This window comes from Herpailurus yagouaroundi, unplaced genomic scaffold (assembly GCF_014898765.1).
Source record: "Herpailurus yagouaroundi ecotype Mexico unplaced genomic scaffold, PumYag 162, whole genome shotgun sequence".
NCBI classification, from domain to species: Eukaryota; Metazoa; Chordata; class Mammalia; order Carnivora; family Felidae; genus Herpailurus; species Herpailurus yagouaroundi.
In genome coordinates, this window is record NW_024412403.1 from 58,931,371 (window position 1) to 58,952,131 (window position 20,761).

The following is a 20,761-nucleotide window of genomic DNA, read 5'->3' on the forward strand; positions in this document are numbered from 1 at the left end:
AAATCGGTTTCCTCTTGATATCCCTGCTCAAGTTTCTATTATAATTCTTATGCCTTTAGTTTGGTTTCCACAGAGTTGCCTTGCATTGACAAAGTCCTTTGATTGGTCCATCAATGAATTTGACAAAAATTGTGCTCAAATTCCTCCAGCCCACCAGGCTTCCACTTGTACATATAAATGTTGGGTAGGGGCAGAGGGGTGGTTACAGGGTGCATTCAAAGTTGCAGATAGTAATGGGGTCTCCTTTGGCTTTTATTTTCCAGTAGGCTCTCTGAAGTCTCTTCACTCACCTGTGCATTTTCCCAGGTAGCCCAGGATGGGTAGACAACTGCTTTCAGCTCTTCTATGACTCCCTAATTTCCAGAATCTCCATGTTAAATGTCTCTCTGGGCTACCACCCACCCTAAATGGAATTTGCAAACCCAAGCTAACCAAGCTGCAGTTTTTCTCTGTTTCCTACCAGGTGTGTGCCTGTTAACTAACAAAGCGTACGATCTTTACGCTCAGACCTAACTTAAGTCTGCCCCTTCTGGAAGAAAAGCTGCTGTTTGTTGTAGCCAACTCCAAAATGCGAAAATTACTTTCTCACTGGCCATGCTGGGCAAGGGGATAGAAGGATCCCCAGGCAAGAAGGCTAAAGACTCCTGCTATTTTTACTGAACTTCTAGCAATTCTTCAAGAAGAAATGCGTCTCAATGGCATGTTTTCCTTTGGTCCTGAAATGGTGGTTTTAATACATATGCTCAGTCTTATACATGTTTTCAGCCACCAGAACCTCAATCCAAGCCTTGCCCCATTTTTGATACTTACCTTTTCTTTGTTTTAAAATATATATATATGCATTACTGCTCTCTTCCTTATAGCAATGATTTGTTTTTAGTGCTAAAAGTAGACAGAGATTCAAGTCACCCCAGCTTTTATGTAAATGCCTCTTGAGTCCAAAGTGTATTCTATTGGAGAATCCGCAGGAAGTGATCATGGGAGCAATATTCCCTGAGTTCTTACACGTGGTATCAACAGGTTTTATGTAGTCTTTATGTTAAAAGGCTAATTTTGCTGAATATAAAATCCCTAGCTCACATTTTCTTTCCTTGAGTATATTGAATATGGTGCTACATTATTTTCTGACATAAAGAGTTGCTGTCAGAAGCTAATAATAATCCTATTTTCTTTCCCCATAACTGACTTTTAAAAAATACCATTAGAATAATGTGCTTAATGTCTATTATGAGCCTATTTTCCTACTTGTGCAGTATAATCTTTCAATATGTATTTTCTTTTTTTTTTTTTAATTTTTTTTTTCAACGTTTATTTATTTTTTTGGGACAGAGAGAGATAGAGCATGAATGGGGGAGGGGCAGAGAGAGAGGAAGACACAGAATCGGAAACAGGCTCCAGGCTCTGAGCCATCAGCCCAGAGCCTGACGCGGGGCTGGAACTCACGGACCGCGAGATCGTGACCTGGCTGAAGTTGGACGCTTAACCGACTGCGCCACCCAGGCGCCCCTCAATATGTATTTTCTAATCATTATGCTTTAAGAGATTATACTTGAATTATAATTTTTTAGTATTTTTGTCTGCCTACTGCTTATGTCATTCAGTGTCTTCTATTATACATGCTTTTAATCTTCTTTGCTTATCTTTTTTCTTTTATTTTAAAATGTATTATTTATTAATTTACTTTAAAATTGCCCTTTATTCAATTTAAAAAAAAAATTAATGTTTATTTGCGAGACAGAGAGAGAAGAGCATGAGCATGGGAGGGTCAGAGAGAGGAGACACAGAATCCGAAGCAGGCTCCAGGCTCTGAGCTGTTAGCACAGAGCCCAACGCAGGGGTCAAACTCACAAACCACGAGATCGTGACCTGAGCCGAAGCCGGATGCCTAACTGACTGAGCCACCCAGTCGCCTCACCCTTTATTCAATTTTTAACTTTCTTTCACTGCATTAGCTTTTGGGCTAATATGTCCTTGTTTTTCTTGTGGTTTGCTCTTAACTTCTAAAATAAGTTATTTCCAGCTCTTTCCTGAATTCTCTCACCTATCTCTGCTATGCTTCCTTCTCTCCAGTTGATTCATTTACCAGTCTGGCTAAAATTTTTCACAGCTCATATCACTTTTATTAACCTCTTTTATCTCATTTTCAATTATTAAGGTATAGTTTTTATTTATTTTGAATTTATCTTTGTCTTATATGCTGTCATTGTTGTGGGGATGTTCTTTTGTTCCCTTTTCTCTCTTTTTTTTGTAGTATCTTTACCTGTGATTCTATCTCATCCTTTTCCTATTGCTCATGCTTAAGGTAAATGCATGCTGATTTTTTCCATGGAAGGGTGGGCCAGGCTAGCTTTTCTGGGGTGTTCAGTGTCTCTAGAGCCATATCTTCTGTTATTTTCAAGGGAAATAATATTCCATTGTACTTTCTGAGATACACTTCCTCTCCTCCTATCCCTCACTTTTATCTAAATTGCCTGTTTGCTTTCTCCTATTGGACCTGCCCGGTTTAATTTGGATTCTACTCCCAGGGGATTCTTCTCAGTGGAGGGATATGTCTGCAAAGCACCCTCTGTCCCGGTGCTGACAAGCTTTTCCTTGTTTCCCTCGAAGGCATGGGCAATCTAATGCCTGCAAGCCCCTTTCTCCATTTCTGCTGTTATTCTCAGATTAGTCCACATGTCTTTCTAGTGATTATCTGTTGCTTTTGGAGGGGAATTCCCTAGTTCTGAGGGGCATCAGAAGCCCAGTTAATTTTCCTCTGTTTCTTTCTGCTCAGTTGCTGATACCACGGTGGTTCAGTGATTTGTGCCCACCTGTTAACGGGAATATGTTGTTAATTGGTGTCCCTATAGATACAGCCTGTATGTTTTTACATTTGCTACTCTAGTTACCTTGTCTGTTTTTATAGGCAGCTTCAGGAATACTAAAAAAGTTAGGTCAGTTGCATTGCCAACTTCCCAGAATCTGGATGAACTTCACAAAAGTTTAATACTTATATATTTGGGTAATGCACATTAAAATATAACTAACATATCAAGTGAATTTCATTAGTATTAGTGCCTAGTTCTAAATTAGATATTAGTGCCTAGTTCACTCTCTGTTTAAAATAAATTTATGTAAGTACAACAATTACAGAAAAAAAACATTTATAGTAATTTTTTTCTTTTTTTTTTTTTTAACGTTTTATTATTTTTGGGACAGAGAGAGACAGAGCATGAACGGGGGAGGGGCAGAGAGAGAGGGAGACACAGAATCGGAAACAGACTCCAGGCTCTGAGCCATCTGCCTAGAGCCTGACGCGGGGCTCGAACTCACGGACCGCGAGATCGTGACCTGGCTGAAGTCGGACGCTTAACCGACTGCGCCACCCAGGCGCCCCTACATTTATAGTAATTTTAAGAATAAAATTAAATAGTAGTAATGATGTGCAATCCTGGCAAGCACTTTTGGTGGTGGTATACAAATAAATCCATTTGGAAGTAGTGTTATAGCTAAATTGTTTTCACCATAAAGGACAGGCTTTTTTTTTTTTTTAATTATGGAGTTGGAATAACGTTTGGAAGCAGTGATGAAGAACAAGGACAGCAGCGATCCCATCTCCTAATCTTGAAGAAATAAGGGTACAAGAAAATAAACAACCACTATTTGAGAATGATACAAGGAAGTTGTGCCCTAATGGGAAGGCCAGGTTTCAGTTTAGGAAGGGAGGAGGAAAGAATTATCAGTAAAGAGGACAGCTACTATTGCTGAGAGATTGGAATATCACCGAGTTCTAAGGGTAGACATAACATTCCAAACTGAGAAATACCCCACTTAAAAAAAAATAGGCTGTTGATAATAATGAGAGTGCTCATACCCCATGATCCATTAATTATACTTCTGGGAATTTATTTTAATAAGCTGAGTGGTCAGAGGAAAGCTATTAGTATAAGGATGATCCTTGCTATATAGATTATAATAGTTTAAACTAAAACCCCACACTGAAAGAACACGCGATCCAATGTGTTGGAAATGACAAAACAAATGATGTTGTATGTAAGTGACAGAATGACATAAAGTCTCTGAAAATTTTAGCTACAAATTGTTTAAGAATCATGCAAAACATTTGAAGTAAAAATACAATCATGCAAAACATTTTAAGTAACGCTTATTAGTTAAGAGGATTGCAAAGTATGAGAAAACATATACATATAAACAAGATTTGTATAGACATGGAAACAATAAGATTTTCAGGATATTAGTATGATAGAGTTCTTTCCATTTATCAATTGTTTTTTTTATTTTACTGTAGTTTAGTTACAAATGTGTCTACACTTTCCCAAAGAGAGGCTATGAAACTGACATTTATCTCAAATTACATTAAAAATGAAAATTCATTAACAATGCTTCTTTAGAGTTTCCTCGTGTATTTTTCTATATCATCCTCTCTTTGGAGAAAGGTTTATAAGGTCTAAAAGGACGGCTAGACATGAAGGCGGTAAAAGATCAGTGGATGTCAGAGTTTGGCAGGAAGGAGAGACGAATAGGTGGAGCACAGAGGAATTTTAGGGCAGTGAAACTATTCTGTGTGACACTACTATGGTAAAAACTTGTCATTAGACAGTCATCAAAACCCATAGAATGTACAACTCCAAGAGTGAATTCTAATGTAAGTAAACTATAGACTTAGGGGTGATCATGATATCTCAATGTAGTTTTATCAGTTGTCGCAAATGTACCACTGTGGTTAAGGGTGCTAATAGCTGGGAACATTGTGCACGCATGGGGGACAATGGGAACTCTCTGTACTCTTCACTCCATTTTGCCATGGATCGAAAACATCTCTTAAAAAAATTAAATCTATTCGGATGTTTAAAAAGACAGTTCGAGGTTAGGTTATAAAGTTTTACATTCTGACTGATCAAGAAAGTATGATCTGAAACCTAAAGCACAAACTTTGGGGCTAAAGCAGAGGAACATTTCAGATTGTGAGTTGGATCCTTTAAGAGTAGTTTCCTGCAAATTTTCAGTGACTCTCAGTGGTTCTATTTTGCCTTTTAGACAATGAGGACCTTAGTGGGGTTTTGCCTTGTCATAGGTGTGCCCTGAGGGTGGATAAATCTCTATAGTAAAACTGTTCCTGTTTCTCTCATAAAAAAGCATTTCAGAAACCAATCACATGTTCATGTCTTTGCCACCTATGTTTTGTTATAGTTACACAGGATGAACGGAGAAGCAGCCATTTAATAGAAGTACAGATAAATCAGACTCTGGAAATACCATGCTTTCAAAATATCTCCTCAGAAATTTCGTCTGAGTTCACCTTTGCATGGTTGGTGGTAAGTGTTGCCCTTTTCAGTGAATAACTGCAATGATCTTTAAATATTAATGAAATAAAAATGAATAACAAGTAATAATAGGGAAGGAAGCACACAGGAGGAAAAGCAGGCATTATGTGGAAGGTGGGGGACTGGCGGGGGAGGGAAGGGAGGGCACTAAGATTCCTTCTAACTCAGCAAGCCTCCAGGTCTATGAATACAGTAATTTAAAAATTAGTTCCTAAAGGTTAGTTTCTATTTCAAGCTATATACCAAACCATGATTACAGAGAGGAAAGAGTATGATGGTGCCCTGGAGAGGAGCCACATCCAGCAGAAACCCCTTCTCACAAATACTTGTTTTATAAACAACACGTACAGAGGGAGAAACCCCTTTTCCTAGAACCCTTGCGGCTGCATCCTGGGGAATACACAGCATTTCTTTAGATAGGGAAAGACAAACTCTAATGCTTATAAGATATAGGCAGAAGGGGTACCTGGGTGGCTCAGTCGGTTGAGCGTCAGCTCAGGTCATGATCTCATGGTTCATGAGTTCCAACCTCCCATCGGGCATTCTGCTGCCAGAAAGCCTGCTTGGATCCTCTGTGTGGGTGTGGGTGTGGGTGTGCATGCGCATGCGTCTCTCTGCCCCTCCCCAATCATACTCTTTCTCAAAAATAAATACACACAAAAAAAAAAATAAAATAAAGATAACCATAAACACAGTTTTGAGAATCACCTAATCGGGTATTTCTTCTTTTAATTTTTTTTTCAACGTTTATTTATTTTTGGGACAGAGAGAGACAGAGCATGAACGGGGGAGGGGCAGAGAGAGAGGAAGACACAGAATGGGAAACAGGCTCCAGGCTCTGAGCCATCAGCCCAGAGCCTGACGCAGGGCTCGAACTCATGGACCGCGAGATCGTGACCTGGCTGAAGTCGGACGCTTAACCGACTGTGCCACCCAGGCGCCCCATAATCGGGTATTTCTTTAGATGATCCAGAATATGATTAATTTTTAGATTGTCATCAAACACAGGTTTTAAAAATTTTTGCAGAACTCCTAGATCTCCATGGATGTAATGGCTGATACAATTTATAAAATACTGTATCTGCATAAATGATAATGCATATTATAAGTTACCTAAATTTTTATGGACTATCTTGGAAACTAGACCCTTCCTATACAAAGATTTCTCTGAGGATGTGCCAAACCCAAAATAATAGACTTGCAAGGAGGCCTCAAAATGCAAACTACGGATGAGCTTTCACTGTCCAGATATTTTTTGAATAGTCAGGATGAAAAGAAAAAAATGTTGGGAAATAACTTTCTCAAACTCTTCTGACAGCTACAGCGTCTCTTTGTCATCCATCAGCAAACACTTTTTTCCTCCCTTTATAAGGTTTGGTTTCTAAAATGCAAGTCTTCCTACCATTACACATATCATTAGTAGAATTCAATTGTTCTTAACAAACAATCGCAGAAAAAAGTTGAAAAGTGGAAATGGTCTCAAGAGGGCAGGAACTGGCTATACTAAACGTTACAGCAATGGAAGTATACTATCCACACCTTGCTTGCGCTATTCCTGTTTCCCGCCAGTGGGCAAGAATTCCACTGTAATTATCACAAATTCACTATCAATGGGAACAATCAAGTTGAATCGCAATCAATAATAATATACTTTAACAAAGCTTGACTGTAGAGATTTATGCTGGCGAGTAAGTTGCTCTATAGTGTTCTTATCTTACCTAAAGGGTGGGTCATCTGTTTTTCCAAGCAAGTGTCAACTGAGCTTCTCCAGAGCAAAAAGCTGTGCCCCTCATTTCAAAACTCCGTAACATCTAATCAGTACTTAGAACACAGGCCCTCAGTAGAGAATAAATAATTGAATGCATCTGTTTCTCTTTGTCCCTTCCCCTCATAGTCCTATTCATTGGACTCCTATTAAAGTGATGGTCACTAAATTCACGCTGGCTGTTCAAATGGTTAATGAGCAGCTCATTACGTACCAATCACCAGATAACTGAGAAGACAACTTCTATCTAGCAGTTTCCTTCAAAGAAATGAAGAAGACTATGCAGACCTTATCTCTGCATCCTGCCAGGACCTTCAGGATAAATGAGGGACAGAGAGAGGGCACCTAAGGTCACACAGCGAGGCGATCTTAAACTTCTAGAACCTCAAGCCATGCTGTCACTTTGAAGGATGCACCATGATGCAGACAACTTGAGGGATCTTTTTGATTTGAAGAAATCTCTCTTCAAAGGGAACATTGTATTGGCAAATGTGCTGATGAAATTCCTACTGTGCATTCCCTCTTTAAATGTCAAAATCTATTTACTCCTCTAGTTTACATCTGTGCTTCACAGTATTGGCAGCTGTGGGGTTCAGCAAGCCTGATATGAAATCATCTAATGTCCTCATATTAGGACAGCTTTTCAAGTCATGACTGTGACAGGTCTGCAGAGGACATAAATACCACCCCCCCACCCCCAGTATTTAATCTCTTATTAAATGAGCAATAATCATCTCTTAATCTTTTGTTAAATGAGCAATAATAGTCCTAATAAGACAACTGTTTTTTAAAACATGCTATAATGTGGAATTTAGAAAAAGGTTCAAGAGTGCAGGTGGTGAAGACAAAGTAAAGAGTGTAGGAACCTACTGGACTGAACTCAGTCGCTCCAGGAAGCTGCAAAATGCTCTCACTTCAGAGGCTGCACTAAGCCCTGGAAACGATTTTATAAACTACAGTTATTGTAGTCGAGGTCACTGAAAAACAAAAGTCATGTCTTCTGTGTGGAATTTTATAAAATCTAATTAATTCTGTTAGGACCCTCATGACAAGGGTTATCATTGGGATTCTCAGTTATCATTTAAAAAATGATTTTCTCTGTGTACCTGACCCCATGCAATGGCTGTGTTCAATGTGTCCGTGGAGTGGTTTCTTAGCATTTGGAGAAGTTACATTCCAGGGTGGTGAGTAGACTGAAGTAGAAAGGCATCAGATGCAAATAGCGTATCCAACATTGATGTAGCATGAGTGGTCATCAAATAAACACAAAGGGTTAATCTGTCAGCGGGCACTGAGGGTTTCCGTATATGATGGGATGATGAATAAGAAGTCATAGGATGTTTATGTTTAGAGGGAATGCAGTTGGTAGATAAGGGACAAGTAGCAGTTTTTCCAGTTTATGTCCTGGGGCACAAGTGTATAGTCATCTGGGAAATCCTTCAGGCTTATTCCGGGAGCTTCTAAATAGAGTCTGATATTCTGTTTTCATTCCAAAGTATCACCCTGATTTCCTACAGTATAAATTTCAATTCAATCCTGCAAACATCTGTGAATCTGTTTTGAGTGTTAGGTCCTGCAGGGATACAAAACGACATCAAATATATTTCCTGCTATGAAATACAGCTTCAGTAAAAATGTAAAAAAATGGCAGCATAGAGGGAGAACGGTTTGATTCTGAGCAAATGGACCTGGAAAACTTCTTAGATTATATTTGAGCTGGATAATTAAAGAACAGTTGGCCAGAAAACCTCAGACGTGTACTATACCAAGATCTGGGACCCGTGAGTACAAGTTGGTAGTGGGGGTGTAGAGAGGTGCTGAGGGAATGTTTGTTTCTAAAGTTTGTGAAGAAGGAGAGACCCATGATTTTTCTCCTAAACATCAGGGAAAAAAGGAGAGGACTCTATCAGGTTCAAATAGTTCAATATTAGTGATAAAAGCACATGACTAAAACCTAGATGCTTATGTTTCTTTACATGTCTATAAATGCATCTTTTCAATATGCTCTTCTTTAGTATTTGCAATGTTTTATGTTTAAACAAAAAGCGGACTGGCATTATAAACAATGTCAGCTTTCCACGCCTGTGGGAAGCCTTGCTATTCAGAAAATGAAACTGTCACCTTCTACCTGATAGCTGCTGACCCCAATTGTCTTCACCATAATCAGAAATAAAGTGGTAGCCAACCCACAAAGAACTGACAACCAATTGCAGTGACGGGAAAAATATTGTTCTGGTGCTCTACAAAAGTGGACGTGGGGAGCTTTGCAAGCAGCCTGCTTTGACAGCACTGACTGGATGGAAAATAAATGGAGGAAGTGTGAAGATAAGAAGCAGTTTGGAGATAAAGAAGTAACAATCGATAAAATTAACAGAATTTATCGAATGAGCTCTATACTATAGCTCAATGCCTGCCATGTGGTATGGTCCTCACAGATCGGTCTGACCTGGAGCTCAGGCCAGCCCAGAGATGAGGTAATATCACTAAATCAAATAGTACCAATGCCTCTTTTCTGCATTGGAAATTCTGATTATAGTACAAAAACAGGAAAGCACCCACAAATTATTTTAAGGCTTGTTATTAAGGTCATGGAGGGACACAGGAAGAGTTTTTCATGGTTCAGTACTACCCTGCCCAACCCTCATCATCCTAATTATTTTGCCCAACTCCTGTCCAAAATGTAATTATCCATTTATTTCTCTTCTGTGGGTCCTGATTTTTTTTTTCTCGTGCATTTGTTCTTCTCAAATAGACTATAAGCAGAAAAGGCAAGGACTGTTTGTTCTACTACTCTTATGAGGCTGAATATCGCAGTCGTTAACAGCATGACTTTTGGAAGGAAATTGTTTTAAAAATCCTGGCTCTTGCCATTTACTAGCTGTGTGACGTAGGAGCTAGGATTAGAGTGATGTGAGCAAGGTCCTCTCCTTAGATGCAAATTTTAAGGGACTGCCCCTCAAAATCAGTAATTAAGGTACATATTTTAATGAATATTTTTGAAAATCAAAACTTAGAGGGGCACCTGGGTGGCTCAGTTGGTTAAGTGTCTGACTTCGGCTCAGGTCACGATCTCATGATTCATGGGTTTGAGCCCCACATTGGGCTCTGTGCTGACAGCTCAGAGCCTGGAGCCTGCTTCGGATTCTGTTTCCCCCTCTCTCTGCCCCTCCCATGCTCACACTGTGTCTCTCTCTCTCTCTCTCTCAAAAATAAACATCAAAAAAAATTTAAAACACGAAATATTTATTAATATTTTTTAAAGTTATCTAAATTACCAAAACGTTTTAAAAAGGCAGGGGGAAGGGTGCCTGGGTGGCTCAGACAGTTAAGCGTCCAACTCTTGTTTCAGCTCAGGTCATGATCTCATGGTTTTGTGGGTTTAAGCTGCCTGCGCAGAGTGCGCTTGGGATTCTCTCTCCCTCTCCGTCTGGCCCTTCCCTGCTTGCCCTGTCTCTGTCTCTCTCAAAAAACAAAAAACAAAAAACAAACAAACAAACAAACAAAAAACACCTTTACACATTATCCAATTTTTTTCTTTGAAAAACAAGAAAAGAAGAAAAAAAAAAACCAGGCAAGAATAAAGATTCTGTACAAGACCTCTTACCAGTATGTTTTCAGCAGACAAGGTTACCCAAGATCATTATTAGGTAAGATCAGAGGTATACTCTCTGACCCCTATCACCAAAGGCAGATCACTATATTATGAAACAGCTTCTTCACTCAACAAATTGTCCACACCTCTGTAATCTACAATGTATATAAAGGCCTCTGGCTTCCCGGAATTTCTTTTAAATTTTTCATTCCACATACTCAGAAACGAAAAAACAAAACAAAACAAAAAGTTCTTTTTATTGTTTTGTGATTGTTTGGCTTTTATTAGTACGTGTTGTCTCTGAGATTTAACTTCCCTGGACCTAGGCATCTCTGCTTTTTGATGCCCTGACTTAAGCACCTTCTTGCTTTGTTTGACCTTTGAGCAAATTACTCAACCTTAGTTTATTCCAGATTGTCATAGGAATAAATAAGACTCAAAAGGGGCACCTGGGTCGCTCAGTCGGTTAAGCGTCCGACTTCAGCTCAGGTCATGATCTCACGGTTTGCGAGTTCGAGCCCCACATCAGGCTCTGTGCTGACAGATCAGAGCCTGGAACCTGCTTGGGATTCTTTGTCTCCCTTTCTCTTTGCCCCTCCCCTGCTTGGGCTCTCTCTCTCTCTCTCTCTCTCCAAAATAAACATCAAAAAAAAAAAAAAAAAAGGACTCGAAAGAACTTTGCACAATGTCTAAAGCATAGTGTGTGCTAAATAAATTTAAGCTATGATTAATAAGAATATAAAACTTTAATAGTGGCTGTAGCATATTATTAGTATTAGTTTCCCCTCTTCCAGCTCCAGACATTTCATTGTCTGCCTGGGCTCCTTTTTCCCTCACCTCCTCTCTCATTTGCTGGGTGAAGGCAGCCATTCCCTGCAGGTTCTTGCCTGGGCCCCCTTTATAACTCCTCCAGCAGTTAAACTACCCTGGCCGGCCACACCCAGCAACACAATAATGGAAAAACAGCTTTTGTCTCCCGAGTTTCCAACCTCAGCTTCTGACTGCCTTTCTTCCCACTACAAAGTAACAGATGGAAATGTTTCCAATGGGGAGACATTTACTAAGTGGCCAAAAAGCATTTTGAGCTCTGAAGATCCTCACAAAAAGAGAACCTGTGAGTGAAGCAAGAGCTATAGAAGTTAGCTCAGTGTGCAGACCTGCAGGGGGAGCCTGCTTCCTTAATTATTGGCCTCCAGATCTGCAGCCATAGAGTGAACCGCGTCCATTTTCTTCTGTCACCAGCCAATGCAGAGGGCTCCTTTTTGGGCCCTGTCTCCAGAATGTAAGCTGTCTCCTTTTAATTTTCTATATGCTTCTTCACTAGGAAGATAGTAGCACAGACTCCTAGGTCCTTTCTTATTGTGGGGTCAAAGGTATGCACATTGTTTCAGGGTAAGTCTCGAGCAGGGCATCACTGTTTACAAACAGTACTGTCTATGTATCTGTATGTAAAGCTGATAGCAGTCTTAGCCCATGTCACCTAAAGAATGGTGTCTTACGTAAGAGTTTCTACTAAGTATATTCTGGAAATATTTATATAAACTATTTAAATAAAGTCTGCCTTCATGTTTCCACTGTTTCTGCTCCCAGATCATACTTGAATTCTCTAACTCTCCTAGCTTCTGTTTCTTCTACTCTGAATATGTATAGTGGTGGGGTTTTTTTTTGACAGATTTAAACCAGAGGTTCCAAGGGACGGATCTTTGTTTTCATTACTTCGTGACTTCTCCACCAAATGCATTGCTGTTCATCTCAGTTCTCTCCGTTTCCCCTGATCTCTGCACATAATGATTGATTAATCTGTTGTTTAGAGTTAGACCAGTGGTTCTCAGACCTGGATCCTTTGAGGATTTTTTTTTTATAATTTTTTTTTTTTAACATTTATTTATTTTTGAGACAGAGAGAGACAGAGCATGAACAGGGGAGGAGCAGAGAGAGAGGGAGACACAGAATCTGAAACAGGCTCCAGGCTCTGAGCTGTCAGCACAGAGCCCGACGTGTGGCTCGAACTCACGGACCGTGAGATCATGACCTGAGCCGAAGTCGGACGCTTAACCGACCAAGCCACCCAGGCGCCCCATGAGGACCTTTTAAAAAATGTTGCAGCCTGAGTTTCATCCCAGAACAACTGAGGTAGAATCTGCAGAGGAGAAACTTGGTGTGTCAGAATGTTTTCAAAGCAACTCAACTGAGAATATTCAGTTATTTATAGAAGAAAGAGATCATAACCCTTCCTCTACCCTTGTGCCCCTCAAGAGTCCCCTCGTCACCAGCCCTTAGCACACTTACGGACACTGACCAGCACGATGATTGCCCAGCGATCTTGTCCATGGAAATTCTGGGTATGGCAAGAAGAATAGGAGCTTTCCTTCATAAATGCAAGAACCGATATGGAATAGAAGAACCAAGTGCTTCAAATAAACTCTGATTTGTGGAATTTTGATTAATATTTAGAGTCTACCCTTTATGTGTCCTCTATGAAGGTAGCATAGAAATAAAAAAGAGAAGGGCAAGGACCATGACTAGTCAGAGGGAAGGAGGCAAGAAAGTGCCCAGGACACAAAATTTAAGAAGGCACTTACTTTCAGATACCCACCCTGCACTGATAGGGCCCTGAGAGTGAGTGCTAAGAGCCTCTTTACTTCATCCTGGTCCTGGCCCCACGGCGAGCTAAAATGAGACCTTTTCCAAAGGAAAGGTGGAAGGGAGGACAACCATAATCATCGGGTCCAGATGAAGATTTAATTAGCAAAACGGATACAGCACATCTTAGCATTAGGATTCTTGAACTTTGGGGCACCTGGGTGGTTCAGTCAGTTAATCGTCCGGCTCTTGACTTCAGCTCAGGTTATGATCTCACGGTTTATGGGTTCAAACCCCACATCAGACTCTGCACTAGCAGTGCAAAGCCTGCTTGGGATTCTCTCTCTCTCTCTCTCTCTCTCTCTCTCTCTCTCTGTCCCTTTCCCACCTGTGTGCTTTCTCTCTCAAAATAAACTTAAAAAAATAGATTCTTGAACTTGAAATAAGAATTATGATCTTTCATTAGCCCCCAGTGCTGTGCCCTCCAAATCCCACTGCTGATACGCACCTTATGGAAAGTTATGAAGGGGAAGTTCTAGTCAGAGGAACATCAAGTTTCTATTCTTGTTAGGAGAGGGTGACTCTAGTCATTGAAAGTCAAGTGTAATGATCTTTTCTCTAGTTACATAGCAAATATCTCTTAATTTCACTTCTTCATCCATCACCTGTATTTTTTACAAGATATAAATGAATGAATGCATGTGAACATCTAGTCTGGAGCTGACGCGATTGAGTGCCGAGTAACCGGGAATATTTCTTTCAGCAGGAAGATAAGGGAACTCAGGAAGCATGTATCACCCAAGGTCACTCCATCAGCAACTCCACACTATTTAAAGACAGAGTCAAGCTAGGTACAGACTATAAACTCTGCCTCTCTCCAATCCAAATCCACGATGATGGCCGGAAGTTCTCCTGCCACGTTATGGTCAGACCTGGTAAAACCTTGAGGAGCTCCACCACAGTCAAGGTTTTTGGTAAGAGCTTCTGTTCTCCGGACTCCCTGCCGTCCTCCTGTCCGCTTTTCCTGCCTTGTTCTCTCCTACAGAGAAAGTGCCCCGGTCTCTGGAGAGCAGCCCCGCAGGGTAGCTATTCTAGAGCTCTGTTGACCTTGATACTGGCATTCACGTTAGGGGTGAGGATAAGGGTAGGGAGTTAAAGAATGAGGATTGAGTTAATAGAATAAAATCACACTGAAAGCCATAGAGTGGCCAGGCTCCTGGTGACTACTCCTTATTTACAACTTTAATGTTTCCTGAGAGTACTGGGAATCTCTTTAATTATAACTGCCAAAATCTAATTACCGAGTTGTCTAATTGTCTTGGTTGCTTGCTGGAGTGAGGCAGAATAGGGACAGTGTGAGAAAAGGAAAACAATAAACACAGCTCCGGAGAAACTGAAGGAGTCCCCCCACCCCCAGCAGGGCCGGCTCCTCCGTGAAGGAGCCTGCAGGATGGCCCTCTGTCCCTGCACCCACTGGAGTGTGGAGCGGAAATATCCACGATGGCCCACTCAGGTTTCACAGGCTCTGCCGGGAGCAAATTTGCAGAAAATGTGAAAATTCTATTTTGCTCAGTGAGGCCAGGCAATATTAGTAAATATAAAATCCCAACCCCTGGCTTTGGATCGTTTTCATCTTTGTCCCCAAGAACTGTGTTTTGTACAAAGTCATTTTTAAGTGAAGGCAAAGAGAAAAGCAGTGATGTGGATGAGCCATCAATTGTTTTTGCAAATGAGGGAACTGGAGAGAAAATAACCTCACAAAACCTGAGCACACCAGCTACTAGATTTTCCCTCAGTTCTCTGAATGACCAGACAAATGAATAATCTTTGTTTTCACTTAGAATCTTACGGCATTATTAATAGAGATCAGAGAATTCAGTATTTTGAGGGAAATACAAAGACTGTAGTTCGTAAAGACGGAGGCAGCTACAGCCGAGATTTATGTAGTTGGAAGTCTCTTGTAGTTCTTCTTACGTCTCTCTCTCTCTCTCTGGCTCCCTTTCCTTCGCTCCCCCTCTTTCCACCTCTCCTTGTGGATGGGCTAGGAGATAATTGATCACCCCTTATGATCATGTTGCTTATGGAGCCTGAACAGTGCTCTGTGAAGAGGTGGGAAAGACTGTTCATTTCTTTCATCGATATCGCTGTCAGCTCACTTACTGGGGCGTGACTGTCTTCAAACAAACACAAAACTGACTCATCTGGCCTGACTTTAGGCAAATCAGTGAAGGCAGCTCTCCAGGATGTGAAAACACGTGTCGATTCTAAGCTGGGCAAACCATGTCCGGTTTGACCAAGGGTTATTGCACCCCAACTTGATCTAACTGCCTTGTCAACACTTAAACCACACCCCCTCTCTCTCTCTGTGGCAGAGACCTCCGTCTTAGTCTTGAATGCTTTTTCCTCTTTCACATCTTACTCTTATCACCCTGTCTGTGTCTACACCTCTCTGTCTCTACGTCTCTGTTTCTTCTTTGATCTCCTCTCAGTGGATGCTTAAAAATAGGAGATTCTGCCTGCCTGTTCATTCGATTTTCCCTGCTTCCTCTCTTTCCCGTTTAGCAAATGGGCCCACCAGGCTGTGCTTGGCCTGGCTCATCCAGTCCTTAGACTCTCTGTGTGTGCCACGAAGTATATATCCTAGTGGCCCTGGCATGGAAGTATAATACATGTCTTATTCAGAAACCACTCAGCAGTCCTCGGTGATTCCTCAAATAGGACAAACCAAAAATAAAAACTTGAAACTTCAAAATAAATACCCAAGTGTAGCACAGACCCACTGCCGCGTGGTTGCCCTAAATCCACTTTATTTCTTCGTCCTGAATAACACCTCCCTCTCTAACAGTGCAGGGGCCAGAAGCTTCCCTGGCTCCTTTGCTACTTCTTGCTCTCCTCTCACTGATCTTCTTGACTTTACTTTCCTTAGCAGGGCATCACCTGCTTTCCCAAGTTCGCTCCTGCCCCCTTCTAAGCCCTTAAACCTGATTGTCCTGAGCCTCAAAAGGATTGTCTCTGTAGCACCCCTGCAACTTTCAGTAACTGTTCTTTCTTTCAGGTCCTTCATTCCAATGGTATCTGTTGCTGATATGAGCTCAGAATGGCCAGAATACCCCTCCTCGCATTAGAGTTTTCGGGTCTGTCTTGGTTTGGGTTCCCCACAAGAAAACACTGAGATAAGGATTTGAGTTAAATTAATTTATTTGAGGAGTATTTATTGAAGGAATTTATTGGAAGGAAGCATCAGAAGAGGAGTCAGAAAGCCAAGGAAGGGAAAGAAGATAATGAAATATACGTGAACACGCCAGTTACCAGTGTGGGCTCAGAGCTCATTCCCACCAGGGAACTCTGGGGCAATACACATCAGAGTTCTCCCAGAACTCTGGGAGAGGCAAGGAAGTTGGGGTATTCTCCAGCAACTCCCTATCTGTTATAGCCATTAGCTCACTAGACGTCCAGTTTGCCCTGCTTGTGGACTGAGTGAGCTCCCATAGGCCCAATAAATCCCTAAGAGAGGGTCACAGGTATGCCCAACAAAAGGCCTTCAGCAAGTAGAGGCAAATGCGTCTAGATGTAACAGACACTGACAGCCTGTGACAGGCTTACTATTTCTCCAGTGGTTCACAGACAGCCTTGTCTGCTGCACTCAAGCACTGACTTGAAGCCACTTTGGTTCAACGTAATGTACTCAATGTCTACTTTGTGCTGGTCACTGGTAAGTTCTAGAGATGGAGGGATGAATGAAAATAGGCTTCAGGGCACTTACAGTCTAACAGGACGTCAAAGTCACTGAAATATCCTCCGATGTATTCTAAAATCTGTATTTTCCATGAAAATGTCAATTTCTTAAGGACAATGAAGTTGATTTGTCCACCTTTGTTTCGTAGGCCTTTAGCATACAGCTGGGCACATAGTGGATGTTGAATTAATATTTGATGAATGATGAACACACACACACACACACACACACACACACACACACACACACACTAGTGGCCAGGTAAGATGGTATTCAGTGACACTAACTGTGTTTTATTTGCCTTTAAGCTAAGCCAGAAATCCCCATGATTATGGAAAATAACTCTACGGATGTCTTGGGAGAGGTGAGTCACATTAAAGCCTTTGAAAATCTATAGTGTAATATGCCAAGGTGTGTTTGGTTACATCATTGTCAGAATATCTTCTCAAAGGACCTTATTCCTTGGCCCTCAGCCAATTAATTGCTAGTGAGGAAGAAGAGAAGCTGAGTTGATTCTAGAGCCAAGTGGAAATCCTTACTTTCTGACTTAGGGCTCTCAGAACATATGATCTGTAATCCTTAGTCCTTAAATTTTCTGGAAGAATCATCTCAATAGTTTAAACTTCTCTTTAGTGAAAATTGGAGAAGCTAGGGAAGGAAAAATAGAACAGAAAGCAGTGTGAATCTTAGTGTTAGAATGAGGCTTTTGTTCAGCTGGCATTTAATTCATTCTAATCCACTTCCTGTACCGGCCCTTCTCATAGTCTTTGGTTTGAAGTAACAAGAGGAGAGGTGCCCTTCTATACTCCTTCAGAACCCTGCCTATTTCTTAGGCGGTAGGAGAAAGGGCAGGTGAAAAAGGAAAGTAGAGTAGGGCTGTTTGACTTCAGTTTCTTGTAGGTGATTCCCAGCCTTGAGTCACTGGGGTCTGGGCTCACTTGCCAGCTCTTCTTGTTGGCTGTGACCTTGGGCAAATTACTTCACATCCTTTTCTATCTTTTTCTATCTATATGAAGAGGATAAGAAGAACATCTGCATATTGTTGTTGTTCTTAAGAATTCAATGAAATACCGTATGAAAAGTTCTTAGTATGCTCTGTGGCATATGTTAGGTGCTCAGTAAACATTATTACTGTTGTTTTATTGTTATTACTACTATGTGTGTTAATCAGTTGTCTCGGGGCATTTTGACTTAATTCAAGCTTTTCGAAATCCCAAATAAAATAAATATTCTTGTGAACTCTCAAACATTTTCTGCTACATGAGATGAGAGAAAATTATACTTCTATTCTAATTTCTTCTAATCCTGAGAACACTACATAACTTATGATTTCTGATCCTATATATAAGATCATTTACAAATGATCCTAAATATAAGTCATTTAATTTGACAGCTATATACAAATCATAGCTCAAACTCTGTGGGATGGTTTTAGATGGGCATATATTTGTGTCTTTTGTTGATTTTATGTATTAGTCTCTTAGATAATTGCTGTTATAGTCCCGAGTATATGAAAAAAAAATTTGAGTTTTTTTGTTCTTCCACAATTAACTCCAATTTTATTAGTGGACATCATTTCAATAGTTTGAATAAAACTAACAGTCTAATGGCACGTTTGGCAGGTATTTTTGTTTCTTACAAGGTTTTCCTGTTGGTTCTTTATGCCAATGTTTACAGGTAATAAGAACTCAATCAAGATACAGAACCGTAAGATTGGATCCAAGAATTCCAGTTTAAAAAAAAAAGGACTTTCTCTTACACGTTATCACATTTCTTCTTCTGTACCCATGTTTACCTAGGTGCCGACTAGGACAGTCAGAGAACCTTCCTTCCTGGGGAATTAGTAAATAATCTCTCACCAACTCTAATTAACCAGCGACAGGACACGGCTTGTCTGTGGATCTTTTAACATTTTGCCAAATGTTAGTAATTTCTTACTCTAATATTCTTAGAGTTCCCATTGTATTTTTAATAGCTTCTTAACTCTTCAAAGTCCTTCCACATGCTTTTATTGAGTGGTGCTCTGAAATAGGTGGGGCATCCATAATTTTACGGATGAGAAATGGTGGCCTGAAGAGTCTACACAACTGGCTGAGTCACTAATAAAAGGCAGAGCTGGGATGAGAATTTAGTATGCCCATAACCAGGTAGGATGACATAATGAAAGGAGACCATGATTCAGTGGCAGACAGAACTAATATCAAATCCTAATTCGACCATTTCTTGGCTACATATCTTCATCCAATAGTTAACTTCCATGAGTCTCAACTAAGTCATCTAAAACTGGGATCAGGATTAATATTTCATGGGACTCTTAGGGGAATTAAATTTATGCATAGTAATGGAGTATATTGAACATAATAGATGTCTCAGGAATATTTCTTTCCTTCCCATTATTTATCATTCACCTGCTCCCTTTCATCCACTGTTTCATCTGAAGATATATTCATAAATCTCCTATGTGATTGATTTTGGGAGACAGTATGTGATAATGAAAAAACAGAACATAGATTGTGGAATCTGATAGACCTGGGTCTGAATTCTCCCCTATCGCTTATTAACTCTGACCCCTGGGACCTCAGTTCCTTAGCTTCCTCATCAGTGAACATGGACAACGATCTCAACCTCCCAAGAGTGATATAAAGATCAAATGAGAGAACACATGTAAAGTACCTACCATCTGGCAACCATAAGTATTGGGTATGGTAACTTCCAGCCCTACCCTTCATTTCTTAGAGATTAACCAGTTCAACCTGCATTTATTGCATGCCTGCTATGTACTACATATTCACTCCACCAGCAGCCCTTGGAGTTAAAGTAATAGGGATTTGGTCAGTTACGAGTTATGTTTTCCAGCCTTACTAAAGCAATGAAGTTTATGGTTAATTTGGTTTTCCTGAAAAATCAAAAAGCTCCCAAATTATTCTAACCATGACACTTCTCAGGTTTAGACATGCCAGCAATATCCAAAGAGAGTGTTACTCCTGTGGATGTCATATTCTTGTGCATTCTGGGGGCAAGGCTTCACCAGGGCACCAGCATGGCATGCAGCCTCGCCTCCTCAGCTGCGGTGGAAAAGGAGTCTTTAGCTGAAACCTCAGGGCCCCTTCTTGTAACAGACACAGTATTCGAATAAAAGATGCCGGCCCAAAGAGCCCTCAGCCCACAGACCCTGGCCCTGAATAGCCTACTCTGATGATGTAGCAAAAGAAGGCACAAGAGAGATACATGAAAACCCCAGAGTTTATTCGACAGTTCGGTCTTTCCATGAACCACATATGTCTCTCTTTTATACCCGGGCTTTCTGCTTTAACCCCTTCATCTCCATGGGTCTTGTCCTCATCACTCTCTACCTTTATTATGTTTGACAAAAGTTAAGTGAAAAAATGTATAAAGAGAACTACCTAACATGAAAGATAGGAAACAAAAGTAGCTGGGGTTAAAATGCCTGAAAAGGAAGAGAAGTGAAAATCATAAGAGCCATGTAAAACAGACACCATAATCTAAAAACACACATTACCATTCGGCAGGATGGTTCTGGTGTCTGTTTGCAGATTTTGATTGTTGCTCTTTATTTAATTGTGGTTTTGCAAAGCCTGAATCTGTGGATTCTTTGACCTTCGTAAGCTTCATTTCAAATGTATGGGTGTATGTGTGTTTAAGATTAGGTATTAGAGCTTCTTCCTCTCCCTCCTTCCCTCTAACCTCCTTCCCTTCTTTCTTTCTTTCTTTCTTTCTTTCTTTCTTTCTTTCTTTCTTTC

The 20,761-nt window shown here is 40.6% G+C and overlaps 1 protein-coding gene across 8 annotated transcripts in view; it reads left to right on the plus strand.

Annotated features, from left to right (window-relative positions):
• The window catches only part of CD96 (CD96 molecule), a 94,061-nt gene that overhangs the window by 13,288 nt on the left and 60,012 nt on the right, over window positions 1–20,761 (plus strand). For 7 of the 8 annotated variants that reach the window (XM_040484452.1, XM_040484449.1, XM_040484450.1 and 4 more), the window contains 3 exons: window positions 5,191–5,315; window positions 14,028–14,238; window positions 17,309–17,364. In XM_040484452.1, the coding sequence (XP_040340386.1) occupies window positions 5,191–5,315; window positions 14,028–14,238; window positions 17,309–17,364 (392 nt within the window). The remainder of the gene's footprint in view (window positions 1–5,190; window positions 5,316–14,027; window positions 14,239–17,308; window positions 17,365–20,761) is intronic. The other variant, XM_040484448.1, reaches the window with a different exon arrangement.